This window comes from Populus trichocarpa, chromosome 16 (genome assembly GCF_000002775.5).
Source record: "Populus trichocarpa isolate Nisqually-1 chromosome 16, P.trichocarpa_v4.1, whole genome shotgun sequence".
NCBI lineage: Eukaryota > Viridiplantae > Streptophyta > Magnoliopsida > Malpighiales > Salicaceae > Populus > Populus trichocarpa.
In genome coordinates this window covers 9,912,056-9,928,376 of record NC_037300.2, presented here as the reverse complement: position 1 = coordinate 9,928,376, position 16,321 = coordinate 9,912,056, and the positions used below count along the sequence as shown (strand labels likewise).

The 16,321-nt window shown below is 32.8% G+C and overlaps 2 protein-coding genes across 2 annotated transcripts; both read left to right on the top strand.

Annotated features, from left to right (window-relative positions):
* Positions 1-950: 950 nt before the first annotated feature.
* LOC7468801 (heme-binding-like protein At3g10130, chloroplastic) lies at positions 951-3,153 on the top strand. Its single transcript, XM_002323464.4, has 8 exons — positions 951-1,437; positions 1,517-1,603; positions 1,705-1,775; positions 1,864-1,965; positions 2,076-2,150; positions 2,268-2,391; positions 2,617-2,726; positions 2,810-3,153. Exons 1-8 carry the CDS (start codon positions 1,242-1,244, stop codon positions 2,882-2,884), a joined length of 840 nt encoding a protein of 279 aa, XP_002323500.4. The 5' UTR covers positions 951-1,241; the 3' UTR covers positions 2,885-3,153.
* Positions 3,154-6,881: 3,728 nt separating this feature from the next.
* LOC7468800 (serine/threonine protein phosphatase 2A 57 kDa regulatory subunit B' beta isoform-like) lies at positions 6,882-11,148 on the top strand. The gene is made up of 2 exons (XM_002323463.4): positions 6,882-8,454; positions 10,508-11,148. Exons 1-2 carry the CDS (start codon positions 7,300-7,302, stop codon positions 10,832-10,834), a joined length of 1,482 nt encoding a protein of 493 aa, XP_002323499.3. The 5' UTR covers positions 6,882-7,299; the 3' UTR covers positions 10,835-11,148.
* Positions 11,149-16,321: the final 5,173 nt, after the last annotated feature.

The following is a 16,321-nucleotide window of genomic DNA, read 5'->3' as shown; positions in this document are numbered from 1 at the left end:
TTTAAATTTCATGTTAATTCAAATAAATCAACATAAATCCAAACATAATCCATGAATCAAGATTTAATTTTCAATTAAAAATTAATCACAATCCTAGAAAAATAAACTCACAATGCAACAAAAATCATCAGATCAATCTCAAATCAAAACACCCACCAATTCAAAGCAATAATGTCCAAATAGTTCAATGATCTATACCAGTTTAATGATTTATGTCGCGAGTTTAATGATATAATCTTGAAATTAAGTCTTGCCATTGATTTTTCAGTAATAGTAAAGTAATACATTAGCTATCCGCGCTAAAAAAACTAAATGAAGTGTAATTCAATTTTAAGATACGTAAGAAGTGATCCATATGATAGCAAGCAACATAGAAAAAATGTCTAATGGATAAAAACTACCCTAAATTTTAGGTCAAGAGGAATTTAGGCCCTAATGTTTTTTTTTTAATATAATTGAAGTCCTTATACTTTTTTTTTTTTTTTGCAATGTCATCTCTCAGCCTATATTACCGTCCATTCTGTTATGTTTAACTAACTATTGTATCTTTATGATGCCACATATGAATTAAAACCTAAGAACAAACAAATAAAAACTTAATTAAATTTAACAGGATGGAAGGATGACATTGTAAATGAAAAAAAGGCTAGGAACTAAATCTCTATTGACTAAAAATTAGGGTAGTCTATGATCAATTTGCCAAAAATATTTAGTGCATGTGATATTTTAATTAGCTGGGCTGGTGGACAGTGATCCAGAAACCCCACCTCTCAAATGTCATTCAAGCCCATTTATGGTGGGCTATGATGAATTTTCTGTCTAAGTTTGTTGCTGCGATATTTTCTCTCTTGGAAGATTCGAAGGAGCTTGTAATCTTGACTGCACAATCTTATTGGGTTGCTGAATTAGAGTTATTAGAGGTCGAATTTACTTTATAAATTCACAAGTTATACTCCTTGCATTGAGAGAAAAGAGCGCGAAATCCCAACATACTGAAGATCAGCTCCACCATACACAGAGGAATTATGCTAATGCTGCCTTGGAAGTTGGAACCATCTCCAACTCATCGTCGTATGTGGGTTGTGCCAATTATATAGTCAGAAGTCAACAGCCCACATCGAACTTACTACAGAAAAAGAATATCTGAATCACATCTTAGTAAGTTATGTAGAAAAATATCTCGTTCTAATGGCCAGAATCTTCCGTCAGAGTTAGAAAGCAACAGAACAAAAACCAAAGATATGCTTCTCAGCAACTGCACGCCTCCGGTTCCTACCATGATTCGGTATACTTCTCCATCTAAAATCAAATCCATGGCTACAGACAGGACCACAGCAACTTCTCCGCGGAGAAGGCCCATGTCGGCCTTCGAGGCTCGAGTCTCTCTCGTCCTTGCCCTCGCTTCTCAGGCTTCTTATCAGTCTCAAAGACGTAAATGTTAATCATCTCTGCTATCATCATGATTCTGTTTTTCTTTTATTTATTTGTTTGACTAACTCTTTTGTTTTTGTCGCAGTTTTATTCGATTTGGCTAATGAAACTACGAAATACTTGTTTCCAAAGAGAAGTGGGAGCCGGGATTTGGAGGAAGCTTTGATGGCAGGTACGCACATTTCTTTCTTTTTTTTTTGTTTAAATTTTATTACTTCCGAAGTTGAACAATCGGGAAAATGGCTTGGCTCTTCTTTGTTCGGATGTATTTAGTTCCAGACCTTGAAACGTTGAAGTACAAGGTATCGAGCAGGAAAGAAGGGTACGAGATTAGAGAACTTGAGGTGCTCATAACTCATAAATACTATTCTTTCAACCTAAATCTTGGTTGTATATGCATAATTGGATTTGTTATCGTTTAAAAACAAGCAGCCTTATTTTGTTGCTGAGACGACGATGTCAGGGGAGACTGGATTTAATTTCTATGGTGCCTCTCAGTCTTTCAATGTTTTAGCGGAGTACTTGTTTGGGAAGGTAGGTAGGTAGGACGACGATCTATCCTGAGATGATCGGTTGGATTTTCTCTTCTTTTTTTCCTGAAATATAGTGTAATTTAACTACTCAGCACTCTTCGTTGGATTTAGAACACGATGAAGGAGAAAATGGAAATGACTACGCCTGTAATTACTCGCAAGACCCAGCCTGTGATGACCAAAGAGGTGATTTTGGAGCTCAATTCCACCATCGCATGCTCATATATCACATCCACATGAATCTTTGACTCTTAATTCTGAGTTTGATTTCTTCCTTCACATCTGTTCTGGTTTTCAAATCAGGGGAAGTGGCAAATGTCCTTTGTCATACCATCCAAGTACGGCGCTAATCTGCCTTTGCCCAAGGATCCAACTGTGAGGGTTGAAGAGGTTCCGGGGAGAGTTGTTGCCGTCGTTGCTTTCTCAGGTTTTCCATTCCACCATATATAAACTGCATCGATTTTAATAATTTGGGACAATCCCGCCTACAAGGAGAAACCAGACCAGTTCGTGTTATTTGTCCGATCGATCTACATTGAATCATTATAAGCAGTTAGAATGTTGCTTAATTTGTTTTAATTAAGATCCCCTTTCATCAAAATACTTTTATAGAAATCACTTTCTTCTGTCTATTAATTATTGTTTGAAGCAGGTTTTGTTACTGATGAAGAAGTTAAACAACGGGAATTGAAGTTACGTAATGCTTTGAAGAAGGACCCAGAATTTAGAGTAAAAGACAGTGCTTCGGTGGAAGTTGCTCAGGTAAGGTATTCGGTATAATATTTCTGGCACAAATTATTAATGAACTCCTCGTATTAATATAGATTTAATTGTTTTGGTTGCAGTACAATCCACCTTTTACTCTTCCGTTCACGCGCCGCAACGAGATTGCGCTGGAAGTGGAAAGGAAGGAAGAATAGCTGCTTCACGATGACTCATGATGCATACAAATTAATATATGAATGGTGGGGAAGAATTAAGGTCATGCATGTTGGTGTTCAATTGGCAACCGTGAAAATCAAGGAGAAGAGAGAAGCACCTATATCACATCTATGGAAAAGCACGAGACATCGTCGTGAGATGACTAATAAAATCATATAATTTTACATATTAATAGATATCTAATGTATAAATTCAAATTACAAACTTGTAAAATAATAAAAATCAAACTTTACTCGTGTTAACTCAATTGAAATTGTGCAAAATCACGATTTTATACTCGAGTTTATAAAAATATAAAGCAACTTGTTTGTTTAAAATATTAAAAAAAATAAAAAAACTTTTAAACAAAATGGTGAGTTTTGGTTCACACTACATTGATGAAAATGGAACGAAATCTCCTTCCATTCATTGTTTGTTTAAAATTGTACCTAAAATTATATTTTGCTTTTTGCATACAAGTATTTATGATATAATTCTTACCTACACATCGAGCATAGGAATTAAAAAAATATAAAAATAAACGTGACTTTTATCCATTTTTATAAAGAAATATATTTTTGTCTTTTTTATATATATTTTTTTTAATATTAACCTAACACAACTATTAATGTACATAAATAAGGATCCATATTGTACATGGAATGGATAGTGAAGAGATTTGATAAATCTAATTAATAGTTGACGAACTCAATTAATCAAATCTATTAAGTTTAGTAACTATGTGCATAATTAACTCAATTTCATTGCAAAATAGAAAAATAATTTTGTTTTATTTTGGTCAAAATTTTCTTGGATTAGAAATTTAATAAAAAGAAATTAGAATTATTAATGAAGTCAAAAATATTTTTTGTTAAAAAAATTAAAAGAAAGATAAATAAATTAAATTAAATTAATTAGAGAGGGGTGCAATTGAATAACATTAAGCAAATGGTAGTGGGACTGAATCAAATAAAGAGATGAAAGAGTGGGGTCTAAAATGATAATTAAAAGAACTTACGACCATTATGCAAATAAAGAAATTACATAATATAAATACATGAATGGCTTCATGGCCGGCCAAGAGAGGGATTTGTGTGACATTTTCTTGCATCTTTCACCTAGATTACACTTAAAAATAGAGGTGATATAACCTAGTTATATTTGCTTCCTTCGCTCGTATATGATTATTTATAACTTGTTTAATCCTTAAGAAGTTTCTATCTGGAATAACATAAAACTCCCTCTATAATACTGGGTCACAAACCCTATTAATCAAAACTTTATGAAGACCAGCTCTAATAAGTTTTCTCCTTTTAACATCTTTTTATCAAACATGGTTACATAGGCCTTTGTGGTTTTAGAGAGCATCAGAAGCCACCTAAAGTAGCTATTAGAGATTTTATAGTATTAGTAGAGTCATGATGGTTAAAAAATCATTAACTCTTTAAACCATATGAGTTTCTTGATTCTTAGCTATGATAAAATACCAAAAGTGTCTAAAAATGAGTGAAAGAAACATGTTATTTTAACTAAAAAACATTCTCATAAAAGGTTCGGTTAATAAAGTTGCTAAAATCTTTATTTTAAATGGTCTTTTCAAGGCTATAAAATTTGAGATAGCTATAAAACTTGTAAAACAAATCTTTTTATGAGTTTTAAAAACTCTCCAATATTTAAGTTAGTCTAGGTAGGAAGTGAAAGCCCTGTAAGACAGTGAATATATGTTTATTAGGAGAGAGAATATTTAGTTTAAAATAAATTAGATGATTTTTTTTCATAAATAAGATCCTCTCTTATCCTAATATTCAAGATTGTTTATATAACTTTGAACCCATATAGATGTGTCTATGTAGGGTTAGGATGGTTAATGTTTTTGAATTACTTAGGAACAAAGTTCGAGGTGGCAATGGACCACTGCAAAAGTTATCTCCATTCCGAGTTTTATTGGTTATATACTATTAATTATAATAATTTGGTTAATCCCTAATAAGAATGATTGACTATATTTCTCTTTCCACTCATATATAATTCTTCATAACTTGTTTGACTTTCAAAAGTTTCCAACTCAGTACAACATATAACTCTTTTTATAAGGCCAACTATAGACCTTATTGATTAAAGCTTTTATGATGACGGGTTGTAATAAGCCTTCTACCTTCAACATTTTTTTATGGACCCTATTGATCAATTTTTTTATGGTGACTGGTTGTAATAAGCCTTCTACCGTTAACATCTCTTCATCGAATCTTGTTAGATATGTCCTTTTGCTTTAAGTGACTATACATCTTTTGTATATATTTTTTAGGTTTAGTTCATCCATTATAGGAATCTAAGTTGTGGTACTAGGTTCGAGTTGATCCCTTGAAGGTTGAATATAGAATTTTACATATGATGTTGTGCAGATAAAATCTTATGAGAGACGATGAGTATTTAGAACATAACATATTAGTGGAGAGGTCTTTAGTTAATGGGGTTTGTACAACTTTACTTCAAGGTTCTAGACTTTTATGAATTTGACCTCCACATAGTGCTTTTTTTTTTGTCAGGATTGTTTAACTAGGAAGGCGGTGGTGATGGCTTCTATTATGGTTGAAGTTATATGTATGTTGACTTTTTCTTAATCTTTTCCTTGTCATGTCTTTAATATCTACTTGGAGAAACCCCTTGTAGTGGCAAGGAAAACTTTTATAGTAGCTAGGAGAGTAGCAATGGTCCCTTCTTTCTACTATGTCATTCTATGTTACCCCTTTCTTAAAAGAGAGTTCTTCACATATTGAAAGGTAAAGGAGGTGGAGTGAATAGAGAAGCCACTATTGTGGAGGTGGTAAGGTCTTCAGATTCTCTTTAATGGCTATAAAGGTTTTTATGAGTATTTTAACTTAACGTGCTAATTTTCAGAGATCTTAAAACGTTGATGTAATGCTAATGGTTAAAAGATCAATAACTCTCTAAACCATGGGAGTTTCTTGATTGCTAACCATAAAAGAAACCAAAAATATCTAAAATGAAGAGAAAAGAACTTGTTTTTTTGCTTAAAGAGATTCCAATAAATGGTTTCACTAATGAGGTTACCTAAAACCTATACTATAAAAGGTCTTCCAAGGCTAGAAAGTTGAGAATTGTAAGCTTAAAAAACTATAACACCTGTAACATAAGTCTTTTTAGTTATGACTAAATTAGTTTAAGTAGGAAATAAAGCCTTGTAAGGTTGTGAATATAAATGTTTAGTTGGAGAGAGAAACTTAGGTTAAAAGGAATAAGATGAAATTCTGAAGAATATTCTCTATGAACCTAAGGTTCAACATTGTTTATATATATAACCTTGAATCCACGTAGGTTTGTCTATGCAGGGTTAGGATGGTCAATGTGTTTGTCACCTATAAATTTGAACTATTTAGAAACAAAGATTTAGAATGACAATTGATCATCGTAAAATCTATATATTTTTAGGTTTTGCGAGCTACGTATTATTGATAATGATAATTGGATGATGCCCATTTACATAGTGAATTTGGCAAACAAACACTAAATTTTTGACATAACTTATATGTTTTATTGCATTTTTCATGGATCAACATTTATCAAATCCACATGAGACATTTTCCTTTAATTAAATTAAGTTATGAATAATAGCAAAATTCTATTGAAAAAAGAAAAGAAAAAAGAGTAGCTCTTGATGATGCACCGAAACTCTGGTAAAGAAAAACAGTTGTTGCTCCATGGTCCCTCGATTTTTCCTTTCATACGTCACTTTAGCCAATACTTGGCTTAGAAGCCACGTGTATAGGAACTAACTACACTGTCTCGTCTCTCTCTGCTCTTTAATTTTTTCCTTCTTAATAAAAGGTAAGTACAAAAACAAAAAAAAAAAAAGAGTTTAGTTAATTAACTAAAAAGAAGAAAGATAAAGACGTTTACTTTTTATTAATTAGTTTCCGAAAATCTGTAATGGAAGCCGTTTCTGCAATAAGTTTTTTTTTTTTTTTTTTTGCTTATTTTATTTTATTTCCCTCGTTTAGCCTTTTTCCCTAATTATCCTCTACTGTCTCCAAAGTTCTCTTTCTTGACGTATCTCTCTGCCTCGCTGTGTCTCTATCGGATTAAGCACCGCCATCCGATAACCTGACCAGCATTTTACCGATCGGTTCTAATGATTCCTCATCTCGTTTCCCCTCCGGTCAAATATCTCAACGGTTTGGTTCTCAATCGGGTACACTTCATTTTTAAATCCCTAGCTCAGATCCAATTAATTAATTAATATATTTTTATTATTTTCTTAACGATTTTGAATAACTGGATCAAACATTTATTCCCTGTATATTGATCCATCAAAACTCTCAACCACCTCCGCCTAAATTAATTAATCAATCGCCATCTTCTTAGGGTTAGGGTTTGTTGTAATTTGAATTGAGAAATGTTGAGGAAAATCATGAAAGGAGGGCATCGTAAGCCCTCCAAATCGGACGGTAACGATTTTGGGTTCGGGGCTCCTCGAAACTCCGGCTCTGGTCCTGCAAACAATGTGGTTGTTAACCATTCGTCACGGGCTGCCCCTGGCCCACCAAGCCCACACACTGGGTCGGCAATTGCTGCTCCTCCGCCAATGAACACAGTGGAGCCTCTCCCTTTGTTCCGGGATGTGCCGGTTTCGGAACGTCAGAACCTCTTCTTACGGAAACTCCAGGTATGCTGCTTCCAATTTGACTTTACTGATACCTTAAAATCGGTCCGAGAGAAGGAAATCAAGAGGCAAACTTTATTGGAACTTGTGGATTTTATTCAATCTGGCTCTGGAAAGATTACGGAGAATTGTCAAGAGGAAATGATAAAAATGGTTTCAGCGAATATATTCCGGTGCTTGCCTCCGGCTTCACATGAGAATACAGGGCAAGTATCCGCTGATCCTGAAGAGGAGGAGCCTTATTTGGAACCATCTTGGCCTCATTTGCAGCTTGTCTATGAGCTTCTCCTAAGATATGTTGTGTCGTCGGATACAGATACCAAGGTTGCCAAGAGGTATATTGATCATTCGTTTGTGTTGAAATTGCTTGATTTGTTTGATTCTGAGGACCCAAGAGAGAGGGAGTATTTAAAAACTATTCTTCATAGGATTTATGGCAAGTTCATGGTGCATCGCCCATTTATTAGGAAGGCTATAAATAATATTTTCTATCGGTTTGTTTATGAGACTGAGAGACACAGTGGGATTGGGGAATTGTTGGAGATTCTAGGGAGCATTATAAATGGGTTTGCACTGCCGATGAAGGAGGAACACAAGTTGTTCCTTGTAAGGGCGCTTATACCGTTGCATAAACCAAAGCCGATATCTGTGTACCACCAGCAGCTGTCTTATTGTATCACTCAATTTGTTGAAAAGGATTACAAGCTGGCTGATACGGTTATTAGGGGTTTGTTGAAGTATTGGCCAGTGACTAATTGTCAGAAGGAAGTTCTCTTCCTTGGAGAACTTGAAGAAGTGCTGGAGGCAACACATTCCGCAGAGTTTCAGCGCTCTATGGTCCCTCTTTTCAGACAGATTGCTCGCTGCCTTACCAGCTCCCATTTTCAGGTTTGTGATTGTTTCAACTTGCTAAGCTCATAATCTTTATATGTCAGAAATTTGGATAAGTCAGTACCAAAGGTACCTTGGACGTGTTTCCAGATGATAAATGTGCATTTGTCGCTAAGAGAGCAAAACATTGGTTGTTTGAGACTGATGGTTGTTGATGATGTCTCAATTGCTTGTTCAGTGTGTATGATGTACTCTTATTCTTATTCTTTATTTTTCCCTTTATTTCTGTCTGCATGTAGAATCCCTCTCCTTACTACACATAAAATATTTTGCCTTGTCATAAAATATGTCTCATGTGCATTTTTCACTCTTGCACTACACATAAAATATTTTGCCTTGTCATTCATAACATTTGCTGGTATTTGGTGAATTGGTATTCTACTAAGATTTACTGGTGATCCACTTTGTTGGCTACTCCCCTTCTGATGTTTAATGTTAGTAATGTTATTTACATTCCATTTGAAAGGAGAAATCAGAAGCTTTTGCCATTTATTTTCCAAGGGAAACTCTCTGCTTTGTTTTATCTAATGGTTGTGATATTCTTTGGCTATGTGTGTTCTTCTTACTGCCCATGAATTAATTGTATCTATTCTAAATACCAGTTGCCTTTCATGATCACATGGAGACTAAAGACTGGATACATATATTTTTTTTTTCAAATAGAAAGGTTTCTTGGTTAATGTGATTATTAAATGTACCCTTGGGTTGCTGTTGTTATTCTGTTTGTTCCGAACTTATCTGGCAGCTTCTGTCTCTCTGCTCATTCAAGATGACGATTTTGTGGATCATTTTAATCTTCCCTGACACTTTCAACTTATGCATGTTTCACAAAGTTCCATTGAGCAGAATGCAGCATGATTAATTTTGGAGTGGAATTTATGCTGTGAAATATAAGATTGAAGGCTAATTCTGTTGTAAGGTCATCAGCTGCAGCTTTTAAGTTTTTATTCATCCACCTCTGCACTGGACCTTTGGTGCGTTTCAGAAATCTGAGTTGCAAAATTCCTTATCATTTATTTTCTTTGCAGTGAGTGTTGCTCAATGCTCATGACAATTGTCCATTTTGTTTATTCTTGCTTACAAGATTTACACCTTCAATCTGCTAGTCATGATTAATGAAAGTGAAAACCAAAACTCTTTTCTTTTTGAAGCTGCTATCTACCCACTATCAATTTTCCATTTCATTTTTTGATGAAAGCCTTTCTTTTTTACAAATTTTAAATCAATTCTAGTATTCCCGAAGAATTTGCTTCAAGTTATGAGTTATTGCTTCATCATAATTGTACTTTAATATCCTGTGTGTTCAAGATATATTTTTCTCAGGGATTAGTTCTTCGTGAACTTGATCGATGGTAGTTGTTGATTTATAGCATATGGTGTTTCCTTTATGGAAGCATGGGGTTGCTTCTAAGTTTCCTTAGATATACTGTTTCTTCTTCTGTCCGAAGCCACTTTTGTTTTTGTTGTGTTCCCTGTCAGAATTTGCTTTCAGCAAAAAAAAAAAAAAAATAGCTTGCCAAAATTTGTTATGCTTCATTTCCAAGTTACGCACATTGGATCTGATATTCAAAGCAATGTTTTGCATGTTGCATATTAGTGATGAAATCATTCACGTGGACTCTTAAAAGTTTCCAAATATTTAGACGGGGATGACTGCATATGCTAAGGCTGAGCAGTAATGCATTCTTGTATGCTGCTGCTGGAAATGGTGTTGGTGGTTGAGAACCATTTAGTTAGTTTCCTTTTTCTTTCAAGTGCAAAATCAAAGTTTTTGATGTTATGGTGAATGCATGAGACTAAAACTTGACATTCATTTGGTCAAGGATCCTTTAATTTGTACTGAGATTGACCTTGTCGCCATAAGTTTTTTTCTTTTCTATTTGGCTTGCCTTCTTTCGTTTTTCAGTTGGCCTTCAGGAATTGTTGAGAAGCCTTTCAGATAAAATTACTCCACACATATACTTAGCATGGTTTTGTAGTTACATTTGATTAGCGATAAGCTTATTTTATTGTAGAAGAAGTCTTTGCTTAGGCAAATTTCTGTTGGCAGGTTGCTGAACGAGCTCTGTTTTTGTGGAATAACGAGCACATTGTGAGTTTAATTGCCCAAAACCGAAGTGTTGTATTACCAATAATTTTTGAGGCACTGGAAAAGAATATCCACGGTCACTGGAACCAGGCAGTTCATGGGCTGACTGTTAACGTTCGGAAAATGTTTTTGGAAATGGATACCGAGTTGTTTGAAGAGTGTCAGAGGCAGCATGCAGAGAAAAAATCTAGGGCCAGAGATGTGGAAGAGCAGCGAGAATTGACATGGAAGAGACTGGCCGATGTGGCAGCACAGAGAGGTGGGGGTGAGGATATGATCACTGTTTAACTGATTTCTCAGGGTTAGACGGTCATGGTCCATACGAAAAACGGATGGATGGTAGACAAGGGAAGTGCTCGAGGATATCCCCGTTTTTGGGTGCAATTCTTTTTCCATTTTTTTTTCCATTTTATTTTTTGATCTCAATCCAATCATTAAAGATGTCAGAAAAAGCAACCATAGTTGTAATTTAAAATCTATGGAATATGTTAGTAATATGCTGCACATGAAGAATGATTTGTGAGCATCTCTTTTGTTCCTTTTTTCCCCCATTTTATGGGAGAATCTCTTTGCCACAAAAGGTAGTGAATCATTTTTTTTCAGGTGATGGTCTCGTCGGTTGTTAGTATTTGATGAGAATTTTATTTGCTCAGGTGAACGCATAACTTTTTGATGATAAGATGCAGGAACTACTGCACCAAATACTAATAATACATGCCAATGGTTATATTGCTTAGTGGCATTATGAAAAAATATCTGTCTTCCTTCCTTCAGTAGTTTTCGGTTTTATCGTCCTATTTCGTTGTGTTCAACCTGTGACGTTTAGTAACAGCAATTGTTTATTTATTTATTTTTCTTGGTAATTTTAAATGTAAAGGGCACATGACCTTAAAATTAACTATAATAATCTGATAGGCATGGTGAAATCACTATTCACCATAACTTTGTTTACCCGTGAATAGCTATGGTGATTTTTTTTTTCCTGTCCTTGTATTTTTTTTTAATTACATTCTTATAGGCTAAAATTGATCACCAATTAAAGCAAATTTTTTAATTGAGAAAGGGCAAGATTAAAAGACAGAATCAAAGTGCAAAAGGGGAAGAAAAGGGATGTTTCAAACTTAGGGCAAAAAGTTTACTTTGGTCCTCAAACTTTTTTAATTATAAACTTTTGGTCCTCAATATTTACAAAATTCAAATTTGGTCCAAAATTTTATTTTTTTGGCCCCTAGTTTTAAAGAAGAGTAAAAGTGGTCGGATTTGATAGAATGGAGAAAGTCTTGAATAACACTGATTTCGACCATGAAAAAAAAAATGTCGGTGTCAATGATTTTCATTTGACGAAGAAAGTTTATCTTAAGTGTTCTTTACCCTTATCCTTGCATGAGATAGTAGATTTGAGCTCGAAAATTATTTTGGTTTCGAGTTAATTTTGGATTTTCAATCCTATTTTTGGGTTATTTTAGGTCATTGATAGGTTTTTCAAAATGTATAGGATGTTGTTTAGGTATTTTTTGAGTCAAAATACGGTTGAAAATAGATTTTTTAGGTGTAAAACACCTCTACTCTGACTTTCAAGCAATCATAGGGTGTCAGAATTTGGGTAGAGCAAACGTCGTATCACTTGGTACTTTCTTTTTCAAAATATTTAGAGGTGGATGACAAATCATCCACCCTATAAAAAAAAATAAAAAAATTAAACAGTTCTAAGCATATAGGTTGCTTCATGCCTGCATGTCTGAGCTTTTTTTAGGCTAGCATTTATGTTTGCATAAAAATACCCAAACTTTCACTCTCTTGAAAATATTTAAGGAAAGTTGTAAGACATGTTCTGGCTTGCAATCACACATAATTATGATTTTTTTAAAAAAAAAAACATTATTCTTTTCAAACCTCATATCAAGATAACTTTTTTATTCAAAATGCAAATCAATCAATGTTTAAAATATGCTGACAACACATACAAAGCATGAGCTTATCATAAAACCATGACAATTACTATTGAAGGATTCTTGTCATAGCCAAAGAAGAAGAACGATACTTAGGGCAAACTCACATATTGGGAACAATTCAACATTCTTCAAATAATAAATGGTGCGAAGTTTCTCAATACAATAAGAAGAGATGATCATTAAGAACAAATGGTGTAAGTACTGTATAAGGCTCAAATAACATGGTTTTATGAAGCTACCATAAAAATATAAGCATCTAGGCATATATCGTACCCAAGCAAACATGAGTATAATAGTGTGTTAGTCATGATGAATAACCATGATGAGAGTTGTCGGTTTCGATCATCAATAAGGAAGTTGGACATCGAAAGGAAGACCTATATTTTTAAATAAGCATTTAATTGGTTACCTTGATTTCCTTTGTATATAATTATCACACTTTACTTGCAAATTTTGAGTATTAAATGACTCTTATAAATGTCTTGTAATTTTGTTTTAAGGGACTCTCACAAATCTTTCTTTACTTTTGAGTATTAGAAAACTCTTGCAATTTGTTCTGGGATTTAGAGTCTTAAAGAGCCATCACAGGTTTTTCTTTACTTTTTGATTCTTAGAGGACTTTTGCAAATTTGGAACAAACCCTATTATAAGAAGGCTTTTACGATTGAGTCTCAGAGGCCTCTCATAAATCGTTAATTACTTTTAAGCCTTAGAGGACTTTTGCAATTTGCTTAACAATTTAGAGTCTTAGAGGACCATCATAATTTTTTTTTCAATTTTGAATCTGAGAGGACTCTTGTGAATTTGAGTCAAACCTACAATCATAAGACTTTTGCGATTAAGTTTTAGAGGGCTCTTGTTAATCTTTTTTTACTTTTAAGTTTTAGAGGAATCTTGTAATTTGTTCTTCAATTTAGAGTCTTAGAGGATCCTCACAAGTTCCTCTTCACTTTTGAATCTCATAGGACTTGCCATCATAAGGCTCTTGTGTTGAGTCTTAGATAGCTTTTGTAAATCTTTCTTTACTTTTGAGTCTCAGAGGACTCTTACAATTTGATTTGCGATTCAAAGTCTTAGAGGACCTTTGTAGGCTTTTCTTTACTTTTAGAGACTTAAAGAACTCTTACGAATTTGAGTCGAACCCTCTTATTAACAGGCTTATATGATTAAGTCTCAAAGAACTCTTGCAAATCTTTGTTTACTTTTTGAGTCTCAGAGAACTTTTGCAATTTGTTCTACAATTGAGAGTCTTAGAGGATCCTTACAAATCTTTCTTGGGATTGAGTCTTAGAGGATTCTCACAAATATTTTTTTACTTTTAAATCTTAGAGGACTCTTGCAATTTTTTTCTTAATTTTTTGGTATAAGATTACTTTTATAAATTTAAGTTTAAAGCATCACCATGCAAATTTTAATCCCTATATGATTCTTTCAAATTTTGATTCTTAAGGCTGGTCAGCTCTAGATTTGACCATTTTTCAAAATTTTCCCATTTATATACCTTCACTTTACAAGCTTACTACTAAGAGTCTATGAAAAAATATTTTTAGTAGACTTTGTATTGTAAGCATTGTAAAGAGAGGAACCTAATTTTTTGCCTCTTTAAAAACTATATATAAAAGATATTTTATCTGAAAAAGTAAAATATATTTTAATAAAAAAATATTTCAAAAGAGAATTGAAAAAATAAACTTAATTGAAAAAGAAAAGAATAAAAAAATGCAATTAGGGATTAAATTACGAAGATAAAGTGAGAAAATGGTTCAAATTGGGTAAAGAGTAAAAAATTGGAAAGCCAATGACTAAATTGGAAAATAATCCAATATTGAGAAACTATTTTAATGCAATTAGGGTTGAATTTGAGAAGAGATTGAGATAAAATGGTTGTCATTGGATAAATAATTTAAATAAAAAAAGTTAAGGACTGTATTGAAAAAGGCGTCAATATTGAGGAAATATTTTAATGCATTCAGGGATGAAATTAAAAGGAAATATTGAGAACAATGTTGAAATTAGATGATGTAAAGCAATAAAAAAAGAACACATTCCATACTAGATGTCACATAAATAATAAGGTATGTGGTATTATTATTGATAGTGAGAGTTATGCTAATACTGCTAAGATTACATTTGTTAGAAAATTCTAAGATTACATTTGTTAGAAAATTGAATTTGAACACACGAAGGACCTTATAGACTTCAATGGTTGAATGATTATGGAGAAGTAAGAGTTACTAAGTGAGTTTTGATTTCTTTTTCGATTATAAAATATAAGGATGATGTTTTGTGTGATGTTGTGCCTATACATGCTACTCATTTATTATTGAGAAGACCTTGACAATTTAATAGAAAAGCCAAGCATGATGAGTTTAAGAACATGTATTCTCTCAAGGAGGATAGTAAGAAATTCACACTTGTGCCATTGTCCCCTAAACAAATGTGAGAAGACCAATTGAAATTGAAAGGAGAAAGCAAAGCCAAGAAAAAGATCAACCATGTGAGGATATAAAGAAGAGTGAAAATAAAATGATTCAAGAGAGAAAAAGGTTAGATTATGCCAAAATAAGAATTAATGGGGATTGGACCAAGAGAGGAGAAAGGAAAGGATGAGAGAAGAAAGGAAAGGTGAGAAAAGAAGAGTGTGGAAAAATTAAAGAAACATGTTTTATTTTATACAAAATAGAGTGAGATTAAGAATGCTTATTTTTCTGATATGCCTATGATTTTATTTATGTGAAAGAAGTCATATTTTAACTATGATAACCATAGTCATTGTATTCCTAGTATTTTTGTTTCTTTATTATAGGATTTTAAAAAAAATCTTTCTCGATGAGATTCCTAGTGGATAGCCATCTATTATGAGAATTAAGCACCAAATTGATCTTGTAATAGAAGCATCTAAACCTAATTGACCAACCTATAGAAATAATCTCGAGAAGATAAAGAAACTTTAAAGGAAAGTGTAAGAAATGATGACAAAAATGTATATAAGAGAAAACATGAGTCCATGTATTTCCAGTGTTGTTAATACTGAAAAAATAGGATTTGGAGGATGTGTGTTGATTGTCGCGCCATCAACAATATTACAATAAAGTATATACATCTAATTTCTAGACTTAATGATACGTTAGATAAATTACATGGGTTTTGTGTGTGTTTTAAGATTGATTTGAAAAGTGAATATCATCAAATATGAATAAAAGAGGGAGATGAAAGGAAAACTGCCTTTAAAACTAAATATGATTTCTATGAGTGGTTAGTTATGCCTTTTGGACTTACTAATGCACCTAATACTTTCATAAGAGTAATAAACCATGTTTTATGTAATTTTATAGGTAAGTTTGTTGTGGTTTATTTTGATGATATTTTAATTTATAACAAGAATTTAGAGAAGTATGTTAAAAATTTAAGGAATGTATTGTTTATTTGTGAAAATAATGTTTATATGCTAATATAAAAAAGTATGACTTTTGCATAAAAAATATTTTATTTTTGTTATATTGTTAGTGCAAAATGTATTGAGATTGATGAGAAATAAGGTTAAGGCTATCCAATAATGACTTACATTTAAGTCAATCACTGAGGTAAGAAGTTTTTATGGTTTGATTAGTTTTTATAAGAGATTTGTTAAGGATTTCAGTACTTAATTAAGATACTTAAGAAATTTATGGGTTTTAAATAGGGTAAAAAACAAGAGAATGCTTTTAATTTATTAAAGGAAAAACTAATTTTGGCTTTATTGTTATCATTACCTAATTTAACAAAACCTTTTGCGATTAAATGTGATACCTCATATATAGGTATTAAAGATTTTTTAATGTAG